The sequence below is a fragment of the Aedes aegypti genome, chromosome 2 (assembly GCF_002204515.2).
Source record: "Aedes aegypti strain LVP_AGWG chromosome 2, AaegL5.0 Primary Assembly, whole genome shotgun sequence".
Lineage (NCBI taxonomy): Eukaryota > Metazoa > Arthropoda > Insecta > Diptera > Culicidae > Aedes > Aedes aegypti.
In genome coordinates this window covers 171,695,671-171,716,336 of record NC_035108.1, presented here as the reverse complement: position 1 = coordinate 171,716,336, position 20,666 = coordinate 171,695,671, and the positions used below count along the sequence as shown (strand labels likewise).

Below are 20,666 nucleotides of genomic sequence, written 5' to 3'. Positions count from 1 at the left end.
TGAGTATACTAATACTAGTACAGACGCTCCAGGTTTGCAGAAGGGAACTAGAAGAGCCTGTCGGTATACGACCAAAGTTCCCACCGGGGTTGGTTACACGATCTTCCCTAGGGTATTCGCCCGGCCAGTACCACAAGGAGGTAGGGATAGGAGTTGCTGGGCAGGACTAGGACCACACAAAGGGGTCTACAGGAACACGAGGTACCAATAGTACGTCATGCCCAGCATTAGAAACCAAGTTGTATTTGGTTTACCGCAAAAAATGTTGTATGTTACTCGTTGTAGAACTCGTGTTAATTATCAAACTGGGCCTTGTACGATTCAAGATGAAAAAAATATCAATTTGCATCTTGTTCTTACTTATCGTTACTGATTTGCATCGCATTAATTCAAAATATATGTTCATTCGTATATTTGTCACTTTAGAAGGAAAACAACGCATTTATTTCTTTACTAGTGGTCCCGGCAAACTTCGCTATGAATCGTCCCATACAAAATGACAGTTCCGTTCAGTCCCGTTTTTCCTACTTTCCCGGTGAACATCCTGAAACTTCTATACACACAAACACGTCGCAACCCTTGACGAACAAAATGGAGAAAAAATCATCCAAATCCATTGCCCCGTTCGTGAGCCATTTCGTGACATACAAACACCATTCCATTTTTATTTATATAGAAGAAGATAGATAGATAGATGAGAATTGAAACAATAGGATTAAGTTACATTAAATTCACAACAGCATCAACAGTTGAAAGGTCACGAATCACGGACTACCTGTGTATCCTCCAATCGGAACAATCGGATGGAGGTTGCTATCGGTCGAAATAATTGGTCCTGACACGTAACAACTACAATCGAGATAATACCACCCCGGCGAGCAAATGAAAATTTGACGATTTCAACTGTTGGATGGGCAAATTTGCTTCAATTTACGCGTTGTCAAGTAATTATAAGGGAAATCCCTGGGGGAAACTTTCTATTAATGAGGAAGGGTTATCGCATCGAAAAGTTTAGGAGGTTAACCGAGTAGAAAGTTTATAGGCGTTTGTGTTGAGGAACCCAAACGGTATCGCAAATTCACATCTTATTTAGTTTGAAAAGTTTATGAAAAACACAGTTTGACATGGTGTTTTTCATCTATTGTGTTTTCAGCCCGCACTCCTTTCAATTACGGGGAGGGTTTATTGTGAAAAAGGTAAAAAAACGTGAAATTTGGAAACTTTGGACGCTTATATCTCAGAAACAGTTTTACATAAATCTATATTTTCTAAGATAAAGATTTGCAACAGTGCTAGGGCTACTTTGTTGCACATTGATTAGTTGGCAATTCCTCCGCATGATAGAGCATGAGGCAAGCTATCACAATCTTCTTCTGCTTGGCATTACGTCCCAACTGGGACAGAGCCTGCTTCTTTGCTTAGTGTTCTTATGAGCACTTCCACAGTTATTAACTGAAAGCTTTCTCTGCCCAAGTTGCCATTTTCGCATTCGTATATCGTGTGGAAGGTACGATGATACTCTATGTCCAGGGAAGTCAAGGAAATTTCCATTACGAAAAAATGCTGGACCGACCGGGAATCGAACCCAGACACCTTCAGCATGGTTTTGCTTTGTTGCCGCGGACTCTAACCACTCGGCTAAGGAAGGCCCCGTTCTTATGAACACTTTAATTCCTTCATCGAGTATCTCAAGGTATTTTTGAATGCGTCTTTGAAATTCTGCCAAACAAATTTCAAAATATAAGGAATTACTTCATTAATTTCTTCAAGAGTTCTAGCAACAAACAAAAAGGGATTCCTCTATGTATTTGTTTAAGATGAATTCTTTTGCATATTTTTTAAAATAAGATTTTCTTTCATTCATCCTGCTCAGAGATTCTTACAGAAATTTTACAAATTCCGTATCTGATTTTATTTTTAATTTTTCACCAAATTCAATTTGATCTGAGTAATCTGTACAATTTCACCAGAAACTAATGAGAATTCTGAGATTTTTTCAAGCATTCCATTGAAATTGCACTAGGAACAGCTAAATGTATTGCCTTAGGAAGAGTTTCCCTAAAGTATTGATCTATTTTTTAGAATTTCAACCTGGATCGTTCTACATTAGAAATTACTTTAGGTATTGCATAAAAATATCATATAGTGATTCAATCACAATTTTTTCCAGGCAATTCTTTAGAATTGCTTCAGAGTTTTTTCAAGAACTTAATCTACGGAATCACCTTAGGATTCCTCCCTCCATTTCTTGAGCAATTCTCAAAAAAATTTCCGAAAAATGTTATTGAAAATTCGGAACGAAAGAACTGATGATTTTTTTTTCAGGACTCCTCCAAATATTCAAGAAGGAATTCTTCCAAACGTACATTAGGAATAATATCAGAGATTTCCTTAAAAACGCGTGGAAGTATTTTCGTTGCATTTTTGCCAACATTTATATATAATAATATCAATTTAAAACATAAACCTCGCGTACCTGCAGGAATAGAACAGACCCCTTTATGTGATACTCAGCCTCTTGCCCAGCAACTCGTATCCCTACCTCCTCGCGGTACTGGCCGGGGTACGAGTAGCCTTAGGGAAGATCGGGTAACCTACCCCGGTGGGAACTTGGGCCGTATGCTGACAGGAAGGGGGGATTGCTTTTGCTTCTGCAAACCTGGAGCGTCTGTCATGTTAGCTGACGGCTGACAATAACGTAAGCCGTGAAATACGGAGGCGCATCATCAGTGGAAGTCGGGCCTACTATGGCCTCCACAAGAAGCTGCGGTCAAATAAGATTCACAATCGCACCAAATGTACCATGTACAAAACGCTCATAAGACCGGTAGTCCTCTACGGGCATGAAACGTGTACGATGCTCGAGGAGGACTTGCAAACACTTGGAGTCTTCGAACATCGGGTGCTTAGGGCGATCATTGGCGGTGTGCAGGAAAACGGTGTGTGACGGCGAAGGATGAACCACGAGCTCGCCCAACTCTACGGCGAACCCAGTGTCCAGAAGCTGGAAGGATACGATTGGCAGGGCAAGCTGCAAGAATGCCGAACTGCAACTCTCAATGATGGTGTTCGCTTCGGATCCGGTTGGTACAGGAAGGCGTGGAGCGTAACGAATTGGATAGGTAGATCATGTACGTATCGATTTGGCGAGCGTGAGGCAGAACCGAGGATGGAGTGATGCGGCCATGAACCGAGTTTTGTGGCGTGAAATTGTTAATTCAGTGTTATCTGTTTAGATGTTAACTAAATGTGGAAGTGCTCATAAGAACACTACGCTGAGTAGCAGGCTCTGTCCCAGTGGGGACGTTAATGCCAAGAAGAAGAAGAAGAAGAAGAAGATGTTAACTAAATAAATGAAATTATAAATGATTTTGTGTAAATGTTGGTTCTATGAAAACTCAAGTTGATTGTATTGAACTGGATGAAAATACATGAAAACCGAATAATCGTAAATCTAGTAAAAAAGCAATATTTCCTAATATTATAAATTGAGGACTGTTAATTTTTTAAACTGGACATCTTGTGCATGCTGTATCATTTTAATTTATCAATGAAATTTCAATCGGTTTTCTTTACATCGTTCGACTAGTATTTTACAATGTTGTGATAATAAAATGTTCTCCAAAATAATTTAATTGCACACGAATATGGAACAACATTTATAACGGTTGATTTTTGAAGGTTATCAATCAATGATTGTTAGAAATTGGCTAAAAAATTCGACAATCTATATTTTTTAATTTCAAAAAAGGCTTGTTCTTCGAAAGCAACATCAATCAGAAGCCATATTGAAAAAATCAAGTAATTTTTAGAGCAACAATTTTACAGATATAATAAACTCATTTTTCCCCGATATTTTTGGAGAAAAATATTTTAAATTTGAATGGAACTGATATGAGTAGAAATTTTGGTCTTTAGTACGCCATGGCGGAAGTGCTAATATAGTATTAATATTAAAAATAATCTAAAAAAATCATAACTCGCGAACCATAAGAGATAGAAATTTGGGTTCTTCGGCAAAGTTGCTCCAAATCGGTTGTTCTAAAACATTGTAGAACATTGTGTAGTCCTAAATGCGTAAGCAAAAAAGTTTATGTGCTGATCTCGTAAACCATGTGAGCCACTCTAATGTCACATGTCTGAAAAATATGGAGAAACTTTGCCGAAGACACCATATATCTAAAATTGACGGTTTAGGCGCAATCATTTTTGTCTTCCTAGATATGGCTTTGGGACCAATGTGCACTGTGATCGAGTCATTTCGCATTCGAGTTTGAAAAAACGTTGGGAAGAAGAAGATTACAGTTTTGAAGAGCCGTAACATTTTTTTGTTTTGTACGGTCATGGTTTGCTTTGGTTTTTTATGGTCGTGTAGAAAAATGTGAATGTCGAGGTGGCAAATGTTTGCTACAGTACATTTCCCATCCCTGATTGCAACACCCAGTTGAATATTGGAATCACCCCTCAAAAAGTTTAGCATCACCTCAAAATAGGTAAATTTACATTGCTATATCTCGAGATCCTTATGATATGTGAAGAACCGACCTTCAGCAAAGTTGTTCAGCGGATCAATAAAAGTCAGAAGGCAAACATTCGTAATTTTTCTGCTAAGTGGCGCTAGTGAGTATGTAAAATTAAGCATTCTAAGCAAGTTCTATCTTGTAATCTACATGAGATAGAAAGTTCGAGTCTTTGGAAAAGTTGTTCAACAGATCAATGAAATTTGGATAGCAAATAGTTTGGTTCGCAATTTTGCCGCTAGGTGGAACTAGTGAGCACGGAAAATTAAGCATTTTATGCATGTTCTTTCCTATGATCTACATGACATAGAAATATGGAATCTTCGGAAAAGTTATTCAGAAGGTCAAGGAGAGTTAAATAGAGCATGCTATACTAGTTCTCTCTTGTGATCCTCAATAAATGGAAAGCTCGAGTCTTCGGGAAAGTTGTTCAGAGTGTCATGAACATCCGGAAAGCAAACCTTTTAATTAATAATAAATCCGGTTGGTGCCACTAGTAAGCAAATAAAATTAAGGATTTCATGCGAGTTATATTTTCTGATTGAGATAAGATAGAAAATTGGAGTCTTGAATATCCAATGATTGAAACCCGAATCACTGGAATATGAGGTGTCAGACTTGAAACTATTAAATATGATGTCATAGCTGAATCTATTTAACATGAGGTGAATCTGACATGATATGTTAAAAATTAAGTAGACCTATCCAGGATCTCTAGAAAATTAAGTGAATCAGTCTTAAATTATTTGAACATGAAGTGAATCAGACCTGAATCATTATAAAATGAAGTGAAATAGTCCTAAACTGTTTGGAAGACATGAATTAGTGGAAAAGACCGTTAAACAAAAATGAATAACATAAATTTGAAATGAACCAGACCTGAATTACTTAAATATAAAATAATTCGGACCTGAATCGCGTGAATATGAAGTAATTAAGATCTATAAAGTGAATCAGACCTAATGCATTTGAATACGCAATGAATCCAACACAAATCACTTAGATGTGGAGCGAATCTAACATGAATCACTGACTGTGAAGTGAATCAGTCCTGAATAACTTAAATATGACTTAAGTATGACAGACCTGAAACTAATTTGTATGAAGAGTTTTCAAAAAAAAAGAATTTAAAAAATAAAGACGTTTCAAAAAACAAAAAAGAATTTAAAAATTGAAGAGATCACCTTAATTACTTGAAATCGAGGTAAATCGAACCTGAACCACATGAAAATGAAGTAAATCAGTCCTGCATTCCTTAAATATGAAGCAAATTAGACCTGAATAACTTAAATATAAATTTAATCAAAATGTTTAAACTTTAATATAAAATGTTCAAACTAGAATATATAGTAAATCAGACATGAGTCTTGATTTGAATGAATCAGACCTGAATCACACAGAGATGGAGTGAATCAGAAATGATGTCCTTAAATATGAAGTTAATCAGTCCTGAACAGGCATTGCAGAATTAGCTCTCATTTGAGTATGAAGCACGATCAAAGCAAGCAAAGAAAAACATCTCATCTGTTGCGGTTTACGATCGTCATTGTATCGCAAGGTGTAACAAGTCTGATAAATGGAAGCAGCGAGCGAGAGCCCCAAAGAGAGAGCGATGATAAAATCCATTTTTCTCGCTTGTTATCGTTGGGGATAGGTGTTTTTCTTTACTGGCAAAATAAACAATCCACGAACTTCCAATAGCAATAGTATGCCCCAGGCTTGGAGCATGTTTAGAGGATTTTTATCATGCACTACTATCCCCCCAATCTGATCAAAGTTGTAGCAGTATACGATAAACAGTCTCTCATAATGTGCAGCATGTTATGATAGTTACAGAGAGCGATACGTGAGAGATTCTCTCAATTTTCCCAGGATTCAATCCCTGCTCCTGAATCATATTTTTTTCCTTGATGTATAAGAATCTGTATGAATTATTATGATTATGCAGTGTATTCCATGCAACATATACCTTGTGCTTGCACTGAATTTCTTATTTTTTCTTATAAACTCTAACTTTGGCATACTGCATCAATGAAACTACAGAACATCTTGCTCTAAAATTCCAGGAATACCTTAATAAAAGTATTGACTTTGTTATTTTGGTGTTATCCCGTTATGCCGAATGTCGTTAGGCCGAATGCCGTTAGGCCGAAAGAGTAGTTAGGCCAAAAGGGTCAATAGGCCGGAAATGGCCGATAGTTCTAATGAACCGTTTAGTCGAATGGGTAACTAACAGGGAAAGGCCAGGACAATTTGCATTACCTAGAAGCCGCGGAATGAATATTCAGGTTGAATGGATGACAGATAGTCGTAGCGGTAAACGCATAGCTATTCAGCATGACCATGCTGAGGGTCGTGGGTTCAAATCCCGCTGGTCGAGGATCTTTTCGTAAGGGAATTTTTTTCGATTCCCAGGGCATAGAGTATCTTCGTATCTGCCACACAATAAACACATGCAAAAATGGTCAATCGGCAAAGAAAGCTCTCAGTTAATAATTGTGAAAGTGCTCATAAGAACACTAATCTGAGAAGCAGGCCTTGTTCCAGTTGGGACGTAACGCCAGAAAGAAGAAGGATGACAATCCCGACATTGTTAGATCAGGCTAACTTGCATTACTTAGAAGCCCACAATATCCGCTGTGATAAATAACTAGAACTAACATGTGTTGGCCCTTTGAAAAAGTAGCAAATGATCAAATGCTATTTCAGTCTAACGACCTTTTTGGCCTAACGACCCTTTCGGCCTAATGGTATTCAGCCCAATGGTATTCGGCCTAATGGTCTTCGGCCTAACGGCATTCGGCCTAACGGCATTCGGCCTAACGACATGCACCCAAGAACAGTAGACCCGGTAGCTGCTGGAAGTCCGCCTTGACGTGAGTCTCATCATCCATGATGAGACAATGAGGTTTCGTCAGCATCTGAGTGTATACTTTCCGGGCACGAATTGGAGACTTCTGCACTTTATACGTATGCAGTCCCTCCCGGTACTTGGCTCTCTGAACGGAAGACTTGGACAGATTCAGCTTTTCGCCACATCCCTGACCAAAGTATTGAGATTTCGCTTAAACGCTTTCACGACACGCTTGTGATCTTAATTACTAGTACAAGAAATATTCAAATAAGCATTTCTCCTTCCCTTTTGATTCTCAGAGTCTCGTAGTAAAGTTGTTCACCGTTGAATGCACGATTCCAAGTTGTTATCCGATGTCCTGATGAGAAAGTTGAGGCTTTTCCAGGTGCTTGCGCAAAATCAAGTCGAGTCGTTGCTTTTCGGGTGACGCCATTTCTCGAAAAACTGACAGTCATAACAAAACAATACACGCCAAATTACTTGTACCCATTTTTAAGGGAAAATACAAAATGAGTACTATTCTACAGCTTTTTTCCATGACACAATTTTAAGCTGGACACCTTTTATTCTAAACACAACTGAAGTTTAACCATAAAGCACTTAGTCCTCATTTCGTCTTAAATTCAGCAAATTCAAAATAAAATGCACTTACTTCAACTAAAATTAATCACTTTGCATATTGATGATGACGATGAGATGATAATACCTGGGAGGGAGGCACCGATACTACACACGAAATATGACACAAAGTTATTGCGAACTGCAAGAAAACTCCAGCTTGCCAACGACAATCAAGGCAGACTTGATGAAAATTGCTAGTTTTTTTTTTTGTTGTGTTCCTTTGATTGTTCTGGATAAACATGGAAAAAGGGCCTAAGTTTTCTTTGCATTTCATTTTCGTTTTTATTGGAAAAAGTAAAATGATGCGTATTTGAATACTTTATATTCAATCAGAATAAAAGGTGCTCCAGGGTTGGGAAAAGTTCTTTAATTCACACTACAGTAGGCAAGTGCAGCAAATCACAGTCAGCGGAGCCAGTGAAACTCATGCGTATCGCTGCTGTAGGCAAAATGCTTTGAAAATAGCAATACACCCGTTGCTAAGGGCAACTCAAAACTACTGTAGAAAAATGTTCCATTTCCCGCTGCATTTCCCGCATTTTCAGCCTTCAATGACACTACTGATTTAGAAAATTCATGTACCCAACATAGGCTACTTGATGAGATTCACTATTTTGAACTACTGTATTAGAAGAGCCACGTGATTTTCGCAAAAACTCAAGCCTACTACTATTACCATTCCCAGCACTGGACATTACTTTTGAATAAGCATGAATAGCTTTTCAATCGATTTTTTGTCACATTTGATAAAATGCAAAAAATGTGTTTTTATCGATTACGCGCTTCTATCATGTTTGTCCATTGTTTTAGATCTGGGCTCACAGTGACAGTTCGTGACAACAGAATCTCGGCTCACCTTGACGTACATAAATTTCGAATCGGGTTCTCCCTCCCAGGATAATACCATCCATTGTCGCATGACGTCTATCTACAACACCGGAATGATCTGAAAAGTGATTCGATTGTTTATCTGATTAGCTTTCTTTTTCCTACGAAACCTTGCGTAATATATTGAGACTTGACGTAGAAACGATTTCGTGGAACCATTGCATCGCTATTGATTTTAGTTTCATAGCCCGTCCGTGGACTATGTATTGCACATCGATATGTTACTGATCTTAGTCTATTCCTAAATAGTTAGCAGTACCTGATTACCAGGTTGCTAGAGGGATGTTTCGGTATACACCAGAGGTGCATTGAAACGCATAGATTCAGAGTCAGAACAAGACTGTTCTTTCATTGGAACATCAGCTCCTTTTATTTAGTGGCTTTCTGTAATACATTAACACAAATAACACTGTTCGACAAAAACAAATTTTTGGCTGGATCAGGAACGCGGTTATATGGGTCTTGAAGTGCAAGAAAAGTGTAGAAAGAGGCCGTTTTCAAATGATTTGCAGCACCCCTGGATTAGTTTTTGACAAAGTTTGAAAATTTTGCATTTTTCATCAAAAAAGCGTAATAAGCAAAATATCAATATATTTTCAAATTCAATTATTCAACCATTGAATAAGTAAAATCAATATTTTTTAGCCCTAGATCGCTTCAGGGAAACGTGCACCATTTCAGAAGAATATTGGCATCATTTTTATATATGAATTTGGAATGTTAACGATCATTAAACAAGCATACGAGGATGTGCACCATATAAATACTACTTATTTTTCTATTCCACACATCTGGTTCATTATATAATAATTATTATAGGTTCAAGAAGACGCTTGATGATGATTTAATTTTTTGCTCCATTTCATAAAGCAATGAGCAATGCAATCCAGTAACATTTGATTTCAACAAGGATACGACTACGGAAAATTGATGTGTCTGTGATGTGAATATATGGGCTGGTTGGTCTAATAAATTCTCAGCAGAAATACAAAATTTATATAGGTTGGACACTGACATGTAAGTGGTCTTACATGCGCTAGTCGGTTTATCAGGAGACGATGTCTGTAAAAAAATGTGATAACATTGTTATTTGCAATTTCTAAATATTTCGATAGGCACTCATTAATAATTGTTTACTTATCGTGACATTCATTTTCCTCGGAATATCCCTGGGAGAATTACAGAATAACATAAAATAGCAACAAAAAATTTAGTAATCATCATTATCACATTTTTTGCGAAAGCCGCTCAGGCAGGCATGAGCTCTTTTTGATTCAGTCTGTGCACAATACTAATCATTTGTGAAAATTGATTTAGTGGTAACTTGCCTGCTTCTTACTTGTAAGATGAAACAATTTCTGGTTAAACCATTTCCGATATATTTTTATTTTTCGGTTCTAAATTTCACATATTTTTTGGCAATTTTAATCAAACTGTCAGTTTTGAGATTTGGAATGAATTTCACAAATAATTGCGATATATTCAAAATGAGTAAAACACTTGTTTACCTATGTCTTTTTGTTTAAAGAAAGAAAAATAGAAATTACGTGAAGTTTTGCAAAATTGTTTATCACAAATGTATGGATAAATTGTTTCTTCACTTAATTGAAAAGCATTTTTACTCGTTTCGAGGATATGGGAATGGGGGCTCATAAATGGACACGTTTGTCCTTATATGGGAGACGAGTTTAAAATTAACCTTAATGGTCGACTTCTTTATGTTTCCAATTTGCTTACAACTAAACCCATTTGAAGAATTCAACATCCCATTGAACAAGAGACTAACGCTCCATTTGAAAGTTTGATTAAAATTGCCGAAAAATATGTAAAATGTAGAACCAACAAAAAAATGGGAAATGGTTTAACCAGAAATTGTATCATCTTACAAGTAAGAAGTAGACATGTTACCACTAAATCAGTTTTCACAAATGATTGGTATTGTGCGCAAACTGAATCAAAAAGATCTCATGCCTGCCTGAGTGGCTGTCAAATGTTGCCACAAAAAATGTGGAAATGTTGATTACTAAATTATTGGTTGCTATTTTACGTTAGTCTGTAATTTCTAGGGATATTTTGATAACAAATGGACCTCACGATAGGTAATCTATTTTTAATGAGTACCTTTAAAAATCTTTGGAAATCGCAAATAACATTATTATGCCATTTTTCACAGACTTCGCCATCGGCTCCTGATAAACCGACTAGCTCATGTAAGACCACTTACATGTCAGTGTCCAACCTAATTTTGTATTACTGCCAAGAGTTTATTAGACCAACCAGCCCATATAAACATAACAGACACATCAATTTTCCGTGTTCATATCCTTGTTGAAATCAAATGTTACTGGATTGCATTGCTCATTGCTTTCTAAAATGGAGCAAAAAATTAAATCATAATCAAGCGTCTTCTTGAACCTATAATAATTATTATATAATGAACCAGATGTGTGGAATAGAAAAATAAGTAGTATTTATATGGTGCACATCGTCATATGCTTGTTTAATGATGGTTAACATTCCAAATTCATATATGAAAATGATGCCAATATTCTTCTGAAATGGTGCGCGTTTTCCTGAAGCGATCTAGGGCTAAAAATATTGATTTTACTAATTCAATGGTTGAATAATTGAATTTGAAAATATATTGATATTTTGCTTATTACACTTTTTTTGATGAAAAATGCAAAATTTTCAAACTTTGTCAAAAACTAATCCAGGGGTGCTGCAAATCATTTGAAAACGGCTTCTTTCTACACTTTTCTTGCACTTCAAGACCCATATAACCGCGTCCCTGATCCAGCCAAAAAAATTTTTTTGTCGAACAGTGTAATACAATCATACAATCTTATGCTAATGGCAAAGATGCCTAGGTCGGCGGTGACAATATTTGGCAATAACAATTTGGGTTGAAATATGAGCCTAGCGCATCGTCCAAACGGACGACCACCAACGAGTAAACATGCAGTCAGCATAACATGTAGCGCACTCGAGTGCCTTGATGCAAATTGCTTACGCATGTTGGCCATCGCACCCATGCTGACCTGACCTAGTCAATTTGTGACAAAACATTCTGTGTTGTATTTATTGCTTGGCTGATAGATGCTGGAAGGATGTTTTGGGTCAATGCGTGTATAGCACATTTAGTCATCCTCTAGAAATCGTTTCTTGTGCCTTGTATCATGCTATAATTGTATATCAATTCATGCGATGTTCTTTGAGGCATTGTTGTCAGTTTTATTTCCTTTCAAGGTACATCATACAAAACTGTGCTTCAAATTGTAATCCAATCAGCTATATTTCTCATAAAGTGTGATGTTGACGGTGTTTATCTGATTGAACTCATGAAGCTTAAGCGTATATTTCTCTATTGATACTCATGCGGAGATAGAATTCTAATTTCCGTTTCAATTTAGTTCTCGTGGAATTCTCAAACCGAGTCTGCACACTAGCTAGACGTTTCAATATTGCAAAATGCGATGTGGCTTGAGGAGACAGAAGGATGCTACGAGTGTAAGTAGCAAGAACCAGCAAAGGATTATCTCCGAAAAGCTTGAAAATTTCCGGAAATCCGTTGCGTGCAAAGAAGTTGATTGTGAATTTTTGGTGAATGTTTCACATGAAATGTATCTGCGTTGTTAATTACTGCACTTAGATTTATGAAGAAATGCTTAATTAATTAAAATTTACCAAAAAACATTTCTTATGAATTTTTACGTTAAATCTAAGGACTAATGCACCTCGATACATTAATAATTTTGCGCAACATTAACTTGTTTCTTTCAATCTTATTTTACTAAGGCTTTGTACAATTGTCAAGAGAAAAGTTTTATGATGGATGATAGTATTTCCGTCTACAAGTCTTCACACTTAAGTGGAACATGGCCGAAGCCAGTTTCTCGGAAAAGATGAACGACCTTTTCTACTCACCTGTTGATATGCTTTCTTTCTCCAGAAAACTTTCGCCGCTAGGCTTGTCCACCTCCCCTTTCAGAAATTTGCGTTCGTCGTGCACAAATATCGACAGAGTTATGCAGGAAATTCCGAAATAGAACTGTGAAGGATGGAAGAAAAGAAAATGTTACCCGATTTAGTGCAATCTGCTACGATGTAACAACGCAAACTGGGAGAGCATGGTAGGAATCATCGGAATTCTCCGCTTCAGTCGAACAGATGCCAACCACAGATTTATTCGGGAACGTTGCTGAGGATTACATGAACCGTAGATTATTTATTTAGGCTACATTTAAGGTGCAACAATAAAAGAGGATTTAATCGTATATGGATCTGTGATCAGAAACTGTGGGGAATCTTTAAGACTTGATTGTATTATCTCAAATATTTTAATGTTTATGTTCTGTTCTATCAATTCGAAGGTAAATAGTATATTTATGGAATTGTTAGTTTTGAAAGTTACTACTAGGATAGTCGCATCGGATTTTCACCAGCCTTAGAGAAAATGTCTTTAAAAATTATATGGGTAGCCCTGTTTATACAACAAATTTGTCAATTTTCAACCCATTTTATGTATAAAAATATCGGAACTGAGCTGCTACCATTTTTACGCTTTGGAAATCTCGTTGGTCAATATAAGCCACCAGTTTCGGTCAGAGATGTAGTTTTGATTCCTAAATCGGTCAATCACATTGATTTCTTATGAGAGTATCCCTATCTAGTCTAGTCTAGTCTACTACATGACACTGAAGACGGCCTTACAGTTGAAGTCGAAATACGCGTACCTGTCAAAGGATACAAACTCTAGTGGAGTAATAAATTCGGTTTTTCAATTACATGTAATGAACAGGTTATCTCTCCAAAGCCAGTGATCCAAGAAAACTCTCAAATAAAATTCCAAATTCAAAAGGAAATCAAAATAACAACGGTTTGTGATGTGCGCATCATCGAAAAGATAAATTGAACGTGATGGCAAGGGAAGATAGAAAGTAAACTTTTTTTTATCGTCACCGGCAGATTACTTGACGGTTCTGAGAATGGGATGTGATTTCGCTTGTTGGCCGTCGGGGATATTTCCGCGCTTGCCTAGGGGTCGGTATTAACATGGTGTATTGATCATTATTTCCAACTTTTTTAAACGAGTTTTCTTTAGCATTTGTGTTTGATAACGAGGCGTTCGGTCTCAAGTTTGCCCATTTGAGATAAATTCAACCTAAAAGAATATACAGTCATCGGAAAATGTGCCCCCTTACTAGTTGCCCAAATAGTACAGTACCCTAGAGTGGTGGTTGTCCTTTGTCAGCCGACGTTGTCACTCTTTCTAATCTTTTTTCGAGCTCACTTTTATAGAGCATTAGAGATACACTGACCGGTAGAGCCACCTGCACACGTTCGTATACTGAAGTACTCTTTCAGAGAAATTGCGTTTTGTTTGTTCACGATTCACAGTCTGTATCTATTCCGGGAATTGATAACAACCCCCGTTGAAATGAAATGAAAGTGAGCGCTTGAAAAGAAAATATTGCAAATTACTGCCATATATCTAAAACTGGGATTTCAAAGTAAGAAGCTTAGAGAAGTTAGAAATATGTAGTGATTTTAGAAGAGTAACTTATCTGATAATGACTTAGCGAATAAAGGGGTACAACGCTGCTCGGTCCTTATTAGACCAGATTTTTTTCGATTTAACTTCTGGTTTGATATGATGTTGAGTCGATGTGTAATGAAAATAAGAGGGAAAATCATGCCAACTTACCGCATATGGATCCATCCATAAACTGTGTTGATCAAATATTGACACATGAAAAACTGAATCTCGATAATTGAAAAAAATCTTCGACAGGTTTTTGGAATCAATTTTGACATGATTGATTTTCTTCAGAAATTTATGACAGAAAAAACGAATTTACAAAATGTTTTTTGATTGATTTCATGTAATAGTTTCAAGTTAAATGCTTTGACGAGCTTGACTGACTTTATTTTGATGCTTCTGTTAGATAAATATTTTAGAACTCAATAACAAGAAAACAGCTTCGGAAAAAATATTGGGGGAATTTGAAGTGAAATTCATGACACGATTCAAATTTTTATTCAATTTTCTCTTAGTTATTACCTATAAAATTACTTCGTGGCGCTAGTGTGCCTGTAATTTGACCATATCCTAGTAGGCTCTAGCTCATCATTCTGACCACCGTGTCTTCAGCAAAGTTGTGCAGAAGCTTGAATGAAATTTGGGGCAACACTGCTTGATTAACAATTTTACCGATACATTCATGAAAATTTGGTCATATACCAGTAGACTCTAGCTCTCTACTCACCCTAGACTCTAGGGTTCAAATCTACAGTACTGACAAGAATTCTTTAAATGAGTACACCATGGCTGATTTCCATAAAAAGTGGTTTTGGAGTTTGGAGGCCTGTAATTTGAGCTGCATGTCAGAAATTACCAACCACAGTTAACATTTTTTTTAAACTTATGAAATTTGTGAATGGGCTTCTAATAAAATCAGCCTTTTAATGACTGAGAGCTTTCCTTGTCAATTTACTATTCTTGTGCATGTGCCTCTACACCAAGGGATGTCAAGGATATTTTCAATGCAAATCAGATCCACCACCGGAGACATTTGAACCCATAACCTTCAATATGATCTTGCTGAACAGCAGCATGCTCACCGGTGTTTGGAGTTCTTGGTGGTGTTCATATTTCAATTTTATCTTTTAACGTAGATTTTTCTTTCTTATGAATATAGGTCGGCCATAGCATTACGTTGTTACAGTGGTTATTCACGTCAAAGCTGCAAACATTTCATCAGAAATGTGCCCTTCTTTCTTGAATAGGCTGTTCTATTAAATTTTCGTTGGATATGCATGTCACTAATATTTTCATATAGAACTACATTTATATATTTAAAGCAGGATATCCTTAAGGCATTAGTTGAAGTTAATCCTGATATAATTCTAATCAGACATTTTTTCTTCTTTAATCTTCTTGTATTAAAACAGCAGTTCCATAAGAGCTCCCCACTTTTCTCGTATCAAATACTATTATATATATATATTTTTTTTTGTGATTATCATATAAAAAATGTACAAGTGTTTTAACGTTTCTGGGCCACAACGGAATGACTGTCTATCAGGTTGGTCTCTAAGCAAGTTCCATAGAACAACACTTGCGATGATAATACAATTAGAGTGTTTTTCTATTGCCCTCCTTTACGAAACAAAATCTTTTAGAAGATCTAAAACAATTGAGTGGAGGATGTGGGTACCAACGTCCAATAGGAGACTTTACTACATCTTCTAATATTTGAAAAATACACAGTTGAGTCAAACTCGTTTTATAGGCACAAGGAATCGCACAATTATTTCTCGACTTTCTAATTAGAATTAGTCTCGAAATGTTATGCATTCGGAATAATCACTCATTTGGGGTAATGGCTTTCGAGGTAATGGCGTTCAGGATAATGGCTCAGGCTCCTGAGATACTGAGATGGATACAGGGAAATCCGTAAGATATAAGCTCAAATAATCCGTAAGATATTTGCTCAAATAATGATAGCCCTTGAACTACTGAACAACTTTGCCGAAAATGCCATCTTTTTAAGTCAGGCTCCTGAGATAACTGCTAAACAATATTTTCATGCTCACTAGCACAACCTAGTGGCAAAATTTTGAATCAAACAGCTCGAAAATGATGGCCTTTGAGTTGCTTCACAACTTTACCGAAGACGCCATCTTTCTAAATGGACAAGCTCCTGAGATATCTGCAAAACAAAATTAGAAGTTTCATGCTCACTAGTGCCACCTAGTGATCAAAATCCAAATTGAATTAAGTAACATCCGACAGCGCTCCACCTCCAGAATAACTTTACTGAAGACTCCAAATTTCAAAGTTATCTGGATTTTGGGATATACCTTTCTCAAATTGTGGTCTAACTACTCGAACCATACATACTGCCCATATTCGCATAACAGTCCCATGTTCTATGGGTTTTTCTAAATACATGGGACAATTTTGCGAATATGAGCAGTATAGTGCATTCATTATTATGCGACTTCTATGTACATTTGTTGATTTTACCGAATTATAAAGGGCTGAACTGTAAACAAAAACTGTCGCACGCTATGTCTGAAGCGAACGATTATAAAAATCGAATGTACATCGGATTTTTTCTCGCTGGAGTTTAGTATTCGGGTTATTTTTTCATAATCGGAAAGTTTTGAAATATTCCATCGGTGAAATTTTGATTTTTTCCAATTTTTAGCCATTTTCATACTAAATCCTATGAAAATCAAGTTTTCGACGCATTTCCGGTCATACAAAATGTATGGAAAAAATTTCACCGATAGAATATTTTAAAACCTTCCGATTATGAAAATATAGACCAAATGCTGATCTCCGATGTACATTCGATTTTTATAATCGTCTGGTTCAGACATAGCGTGTGTCGAGTATTGTTTTTAAGAAGATTCATGAGAAATACATTTTGGTTTGGAGTCGATTGATGTCCTTGTTGCAAAATGATAGAATATAATTCACAACTGTTGTACAAAGTATAACAGCGCGGTAACCCGATAGTTAAGTTAATTCTAAAGGAGAATGCTAATAATTACTAACACGATATTCGTCCCAACAAACATCAGTAGCTGATTAACAGTTTATTCAGCTGAAATATGTTTGAAAGTGGTTTGTTCAGCTCTTATTCCGCGAAAATGTTTGTTTGGAGTATCTTTAACTAGATTGTTCCAGATGTTATTGCAAAATTTCTGAGCATATCCTAGTGAAGTTAACTAAATGAAATTCTCCTCGAGTTCATTTCACAAAAATCTGATTTTTTTTCTAAAGATGGCTTAAAATATTCCTTCCTCCTTTTCCGTAATAGTTTATTCTAGTGTACTATATGGAATTTCTCATTCAATAGCTAAAAGAATTTCAACAAAATCTCAATCAAAATGTCAGTAGAACAATCATTTATGAATTTTTCCTCGTATAACCAAGTTTATCAAATTCACCAGTTGTAAATCCTGCTAATATTTCTGCCAGAAATCTCAACTTGAAATTCTATATTCTCCAGGATTATGCCAGAAAGTCCTATTAGTAATCTTTGAATTTTATTTATAGGAATTTGTTATCACGGAAAACTTCAAGGACCAGTGTTTGGCAGTACTTTTAAATTTTTTTTTGTTAAGAAGACAAGATAAGTTTGATGGAATTCCGTGTAAAACAGTTTATTAATATTTCTCGTGTGGTGGATTTGTAGATTAAATACGTGAATGCATTTTTATTAGAATATGGTCGATGTACGATAGCCGCATAGCTATGAACAATTATTCGTATACAATCGAACAATAAAGCCGGCGGCATTATTTTTACATCATATGAAAGCATTTTATCTTGATTTAGTGGAAAACATATGAAAACTACGAAAATTATTTCTAATCTCTGTTCCTATAGTAGCACTAGGTTCACGGCGCAGGAAAAGTACTAATCAAAACCGTATTTTTACAAAACTTATATTTTCTCTTCAAAGTGTGGATCAAAAGCTTCCGATTGACCAAAAAAAGTTCTTAATTTATCAATTACTTTGTTTAATAAAAAATAGTTTATCTTAGTAGTGCTACTGTAGCAACATCGGCAAGGGAGCTTAAATTTTAAGCAAAACTATTTGTTTCGATCATTGTTTGAACAAAATCCAGCTATGTATCAATGGTACTTGGATAAATAGCTCCTGACCTTCATGTCAAAAAATATTTTTGCAACGATTTACGAAACGGCTGTAAAAAGCCACTAGTGCGACTATAGGGGACTATCTAAATTCAACAAATTCTGGAAAAATCAGGTTTCTGCCCCCCATGTTCCTACGCCAATGATAGTCAGTTGGCAAAGAAAGCTAGTTAATAACTGTGGTAGTGTACATGAGAAAGCTGATAATTAGGTTCTGTTCCCGTTGGGACGAACTGCCAGAAAGAAGGAGAAGAGCCCACTTGTCCATGTCTGGGTTAGCTTTTGAAAGTAATAAAGTTGGGCACTAGACCGTCCCTTATTTTTCGAAAATGTGAAATTTTATTAGTTTGTCATTGTAAAGTGCTCGTTTCGGTAAGAAAAAAAATCAGGTAAAATTTTGAAGTCCGTACCTGGACGCTACGTGGTCTCCCAACGGCCCTGAAGTTATCAGGTGTAGATGACCCCGTGCGCAATACCGAGCCCGCAGCTCTAGTGCACGCAGCATGAGCACGAAAAGCCAATAGTAACAAATTGTCCTGCGCGCGTTTATAATCAGCATAGAAGTTTGTATTCTTTGGGATGATTCAAATATTACGTAACGAAAAATTTGTCAATTTTAGACCCCCTTCCTCCCCTACGTAACAGCTTATTCATGAAATTTTTTTTTTGTATGGACCGTATCACCACGGAATATTATCCAAGATCAAGCTTGGGGCACTAGGGTTTCGCTCTACTTCATCGTAAGCGCTATTATTCTTCGTATCAAACTTAAAATGTTCCACTACGGCGGATATTCAAACTTACCTGCAACATAGATTCATTTTTCAAGTGTTATTTTGTGAAAGCAGTTATGGTTCGTACATTTTTACACCAAAAATGGAATAAAACTACCGTATTGCTATAAATAATGTTAGTCCAATTATCCACTTTGCACTTTTTCACCGAAATCGCATGGACGAACACGATTTGAGAGAAATGCTTCACGATCGAATGAGCCATATCACTTTACGATACAAGTTTCTTCCCGCACTGTGACTTACTTTGCCGGGCACTTATTTTCGCTATGGAAAACCTTCGTACTTCTTCACTGAAGGATTTAATTCCAATCACTTGCCGAAAAACTTCTATAATTCACGAAATTTTATGAGATTTTCTCAACGACCGCGTATAATGGAGAATGTAAACAAAGTTCAATCCGACGTACTGAATAAAAAGCGTGTGAACATCAATGTGTGCGCGTTGCTCGTCGTAAAAAACGGTTCCTTCGATTGTGTTGTTTTCGATCTACTGTGAGTAGCTGTCATGAGTGGTCGGTCAAAATGAATTGTAATTGTAAGTAATAATTGCATTGCATTATTTCCAATAAACGATCAAGATTCATCAAAGTATTGTACAATGCGAAAGCCGTTTTGGGAAAGAACTGTTTGGCATTGGTTTGTATCAGCATCATTCACTGCAATTTAGGGAAAATTGCAGTTTCTCACTGATCAAACTTAAACGTCGGATACTAGCACATCACCCTAGTCTAGTTTAGTTCTTACATGCCATTCGTTGATCAAAATCTATATAAAAAAGATTTATACCACTTAGCTGGGTAAATGCAAATGAAAAAAATAAATTGAATTCATTATTACTCAATCTGATCCAGTAACCCACCGGAATAACTCCGGTCTGGTGGATATTCCAAAACCTTCAAAAGCTCTCCAGAAACTAAACATCCAGTCGATTCCATTGGAGCTGAAACAAAGGAAATCCGTCAAAAATTGACGAAATGGCAGCATCTTTTAACTTTTTTCATTTGCTGGGCGAATACGAATTAAAGATCTCTTGTCAAAATAAATTCGACAACAGTATCTACTATTGCCTGCGCATTGTCACTACTCGAGGAAAACTTTCATGTTGATTGACAATCAAGCATTCATGGGACTGTTATGCAAATATCGGCAATATTAGCTCAGCAACGGAAACAAAAACTTCATATCCTATCTACTTTCTCAAACAAAATGCTATATCCCACTCACAGCTGATAGTGTCAATAGTAAACAGTGCTGTTTGCTCCAATTTCCACTTGCAAACATTTTTGAGATAATAAAACTAACAACTATTG

The 20,666-nt window shown here is 36.4% G+C and overlaps 1 protein-coding gene across 3 annotated transcripts in view; it reads right to left on the bottom strand.

The window, feature by feature from the left end:
* The window catches only part of LOC110676202, a 236,411-nt gene that overhangs the window by 33,269 nt on the left and 182,476 nt on the right, over positions 1 to 20,666 (bottom strand). For all 3 annotated transcript variants that reach the window (XM_021843140.1, XM_021843141.1, XM_021843142.1), the window contains one exon: positions 12,811 to 12,934. In XM_021843140.1, the coding sequence (XP_021698832.1) occupies positions 12,811 to 12,934 (124 nt within the window). The remainder of the gene's footprint in view (positions 1 to 12,810; positions 12,935 to 20,666) is intronic.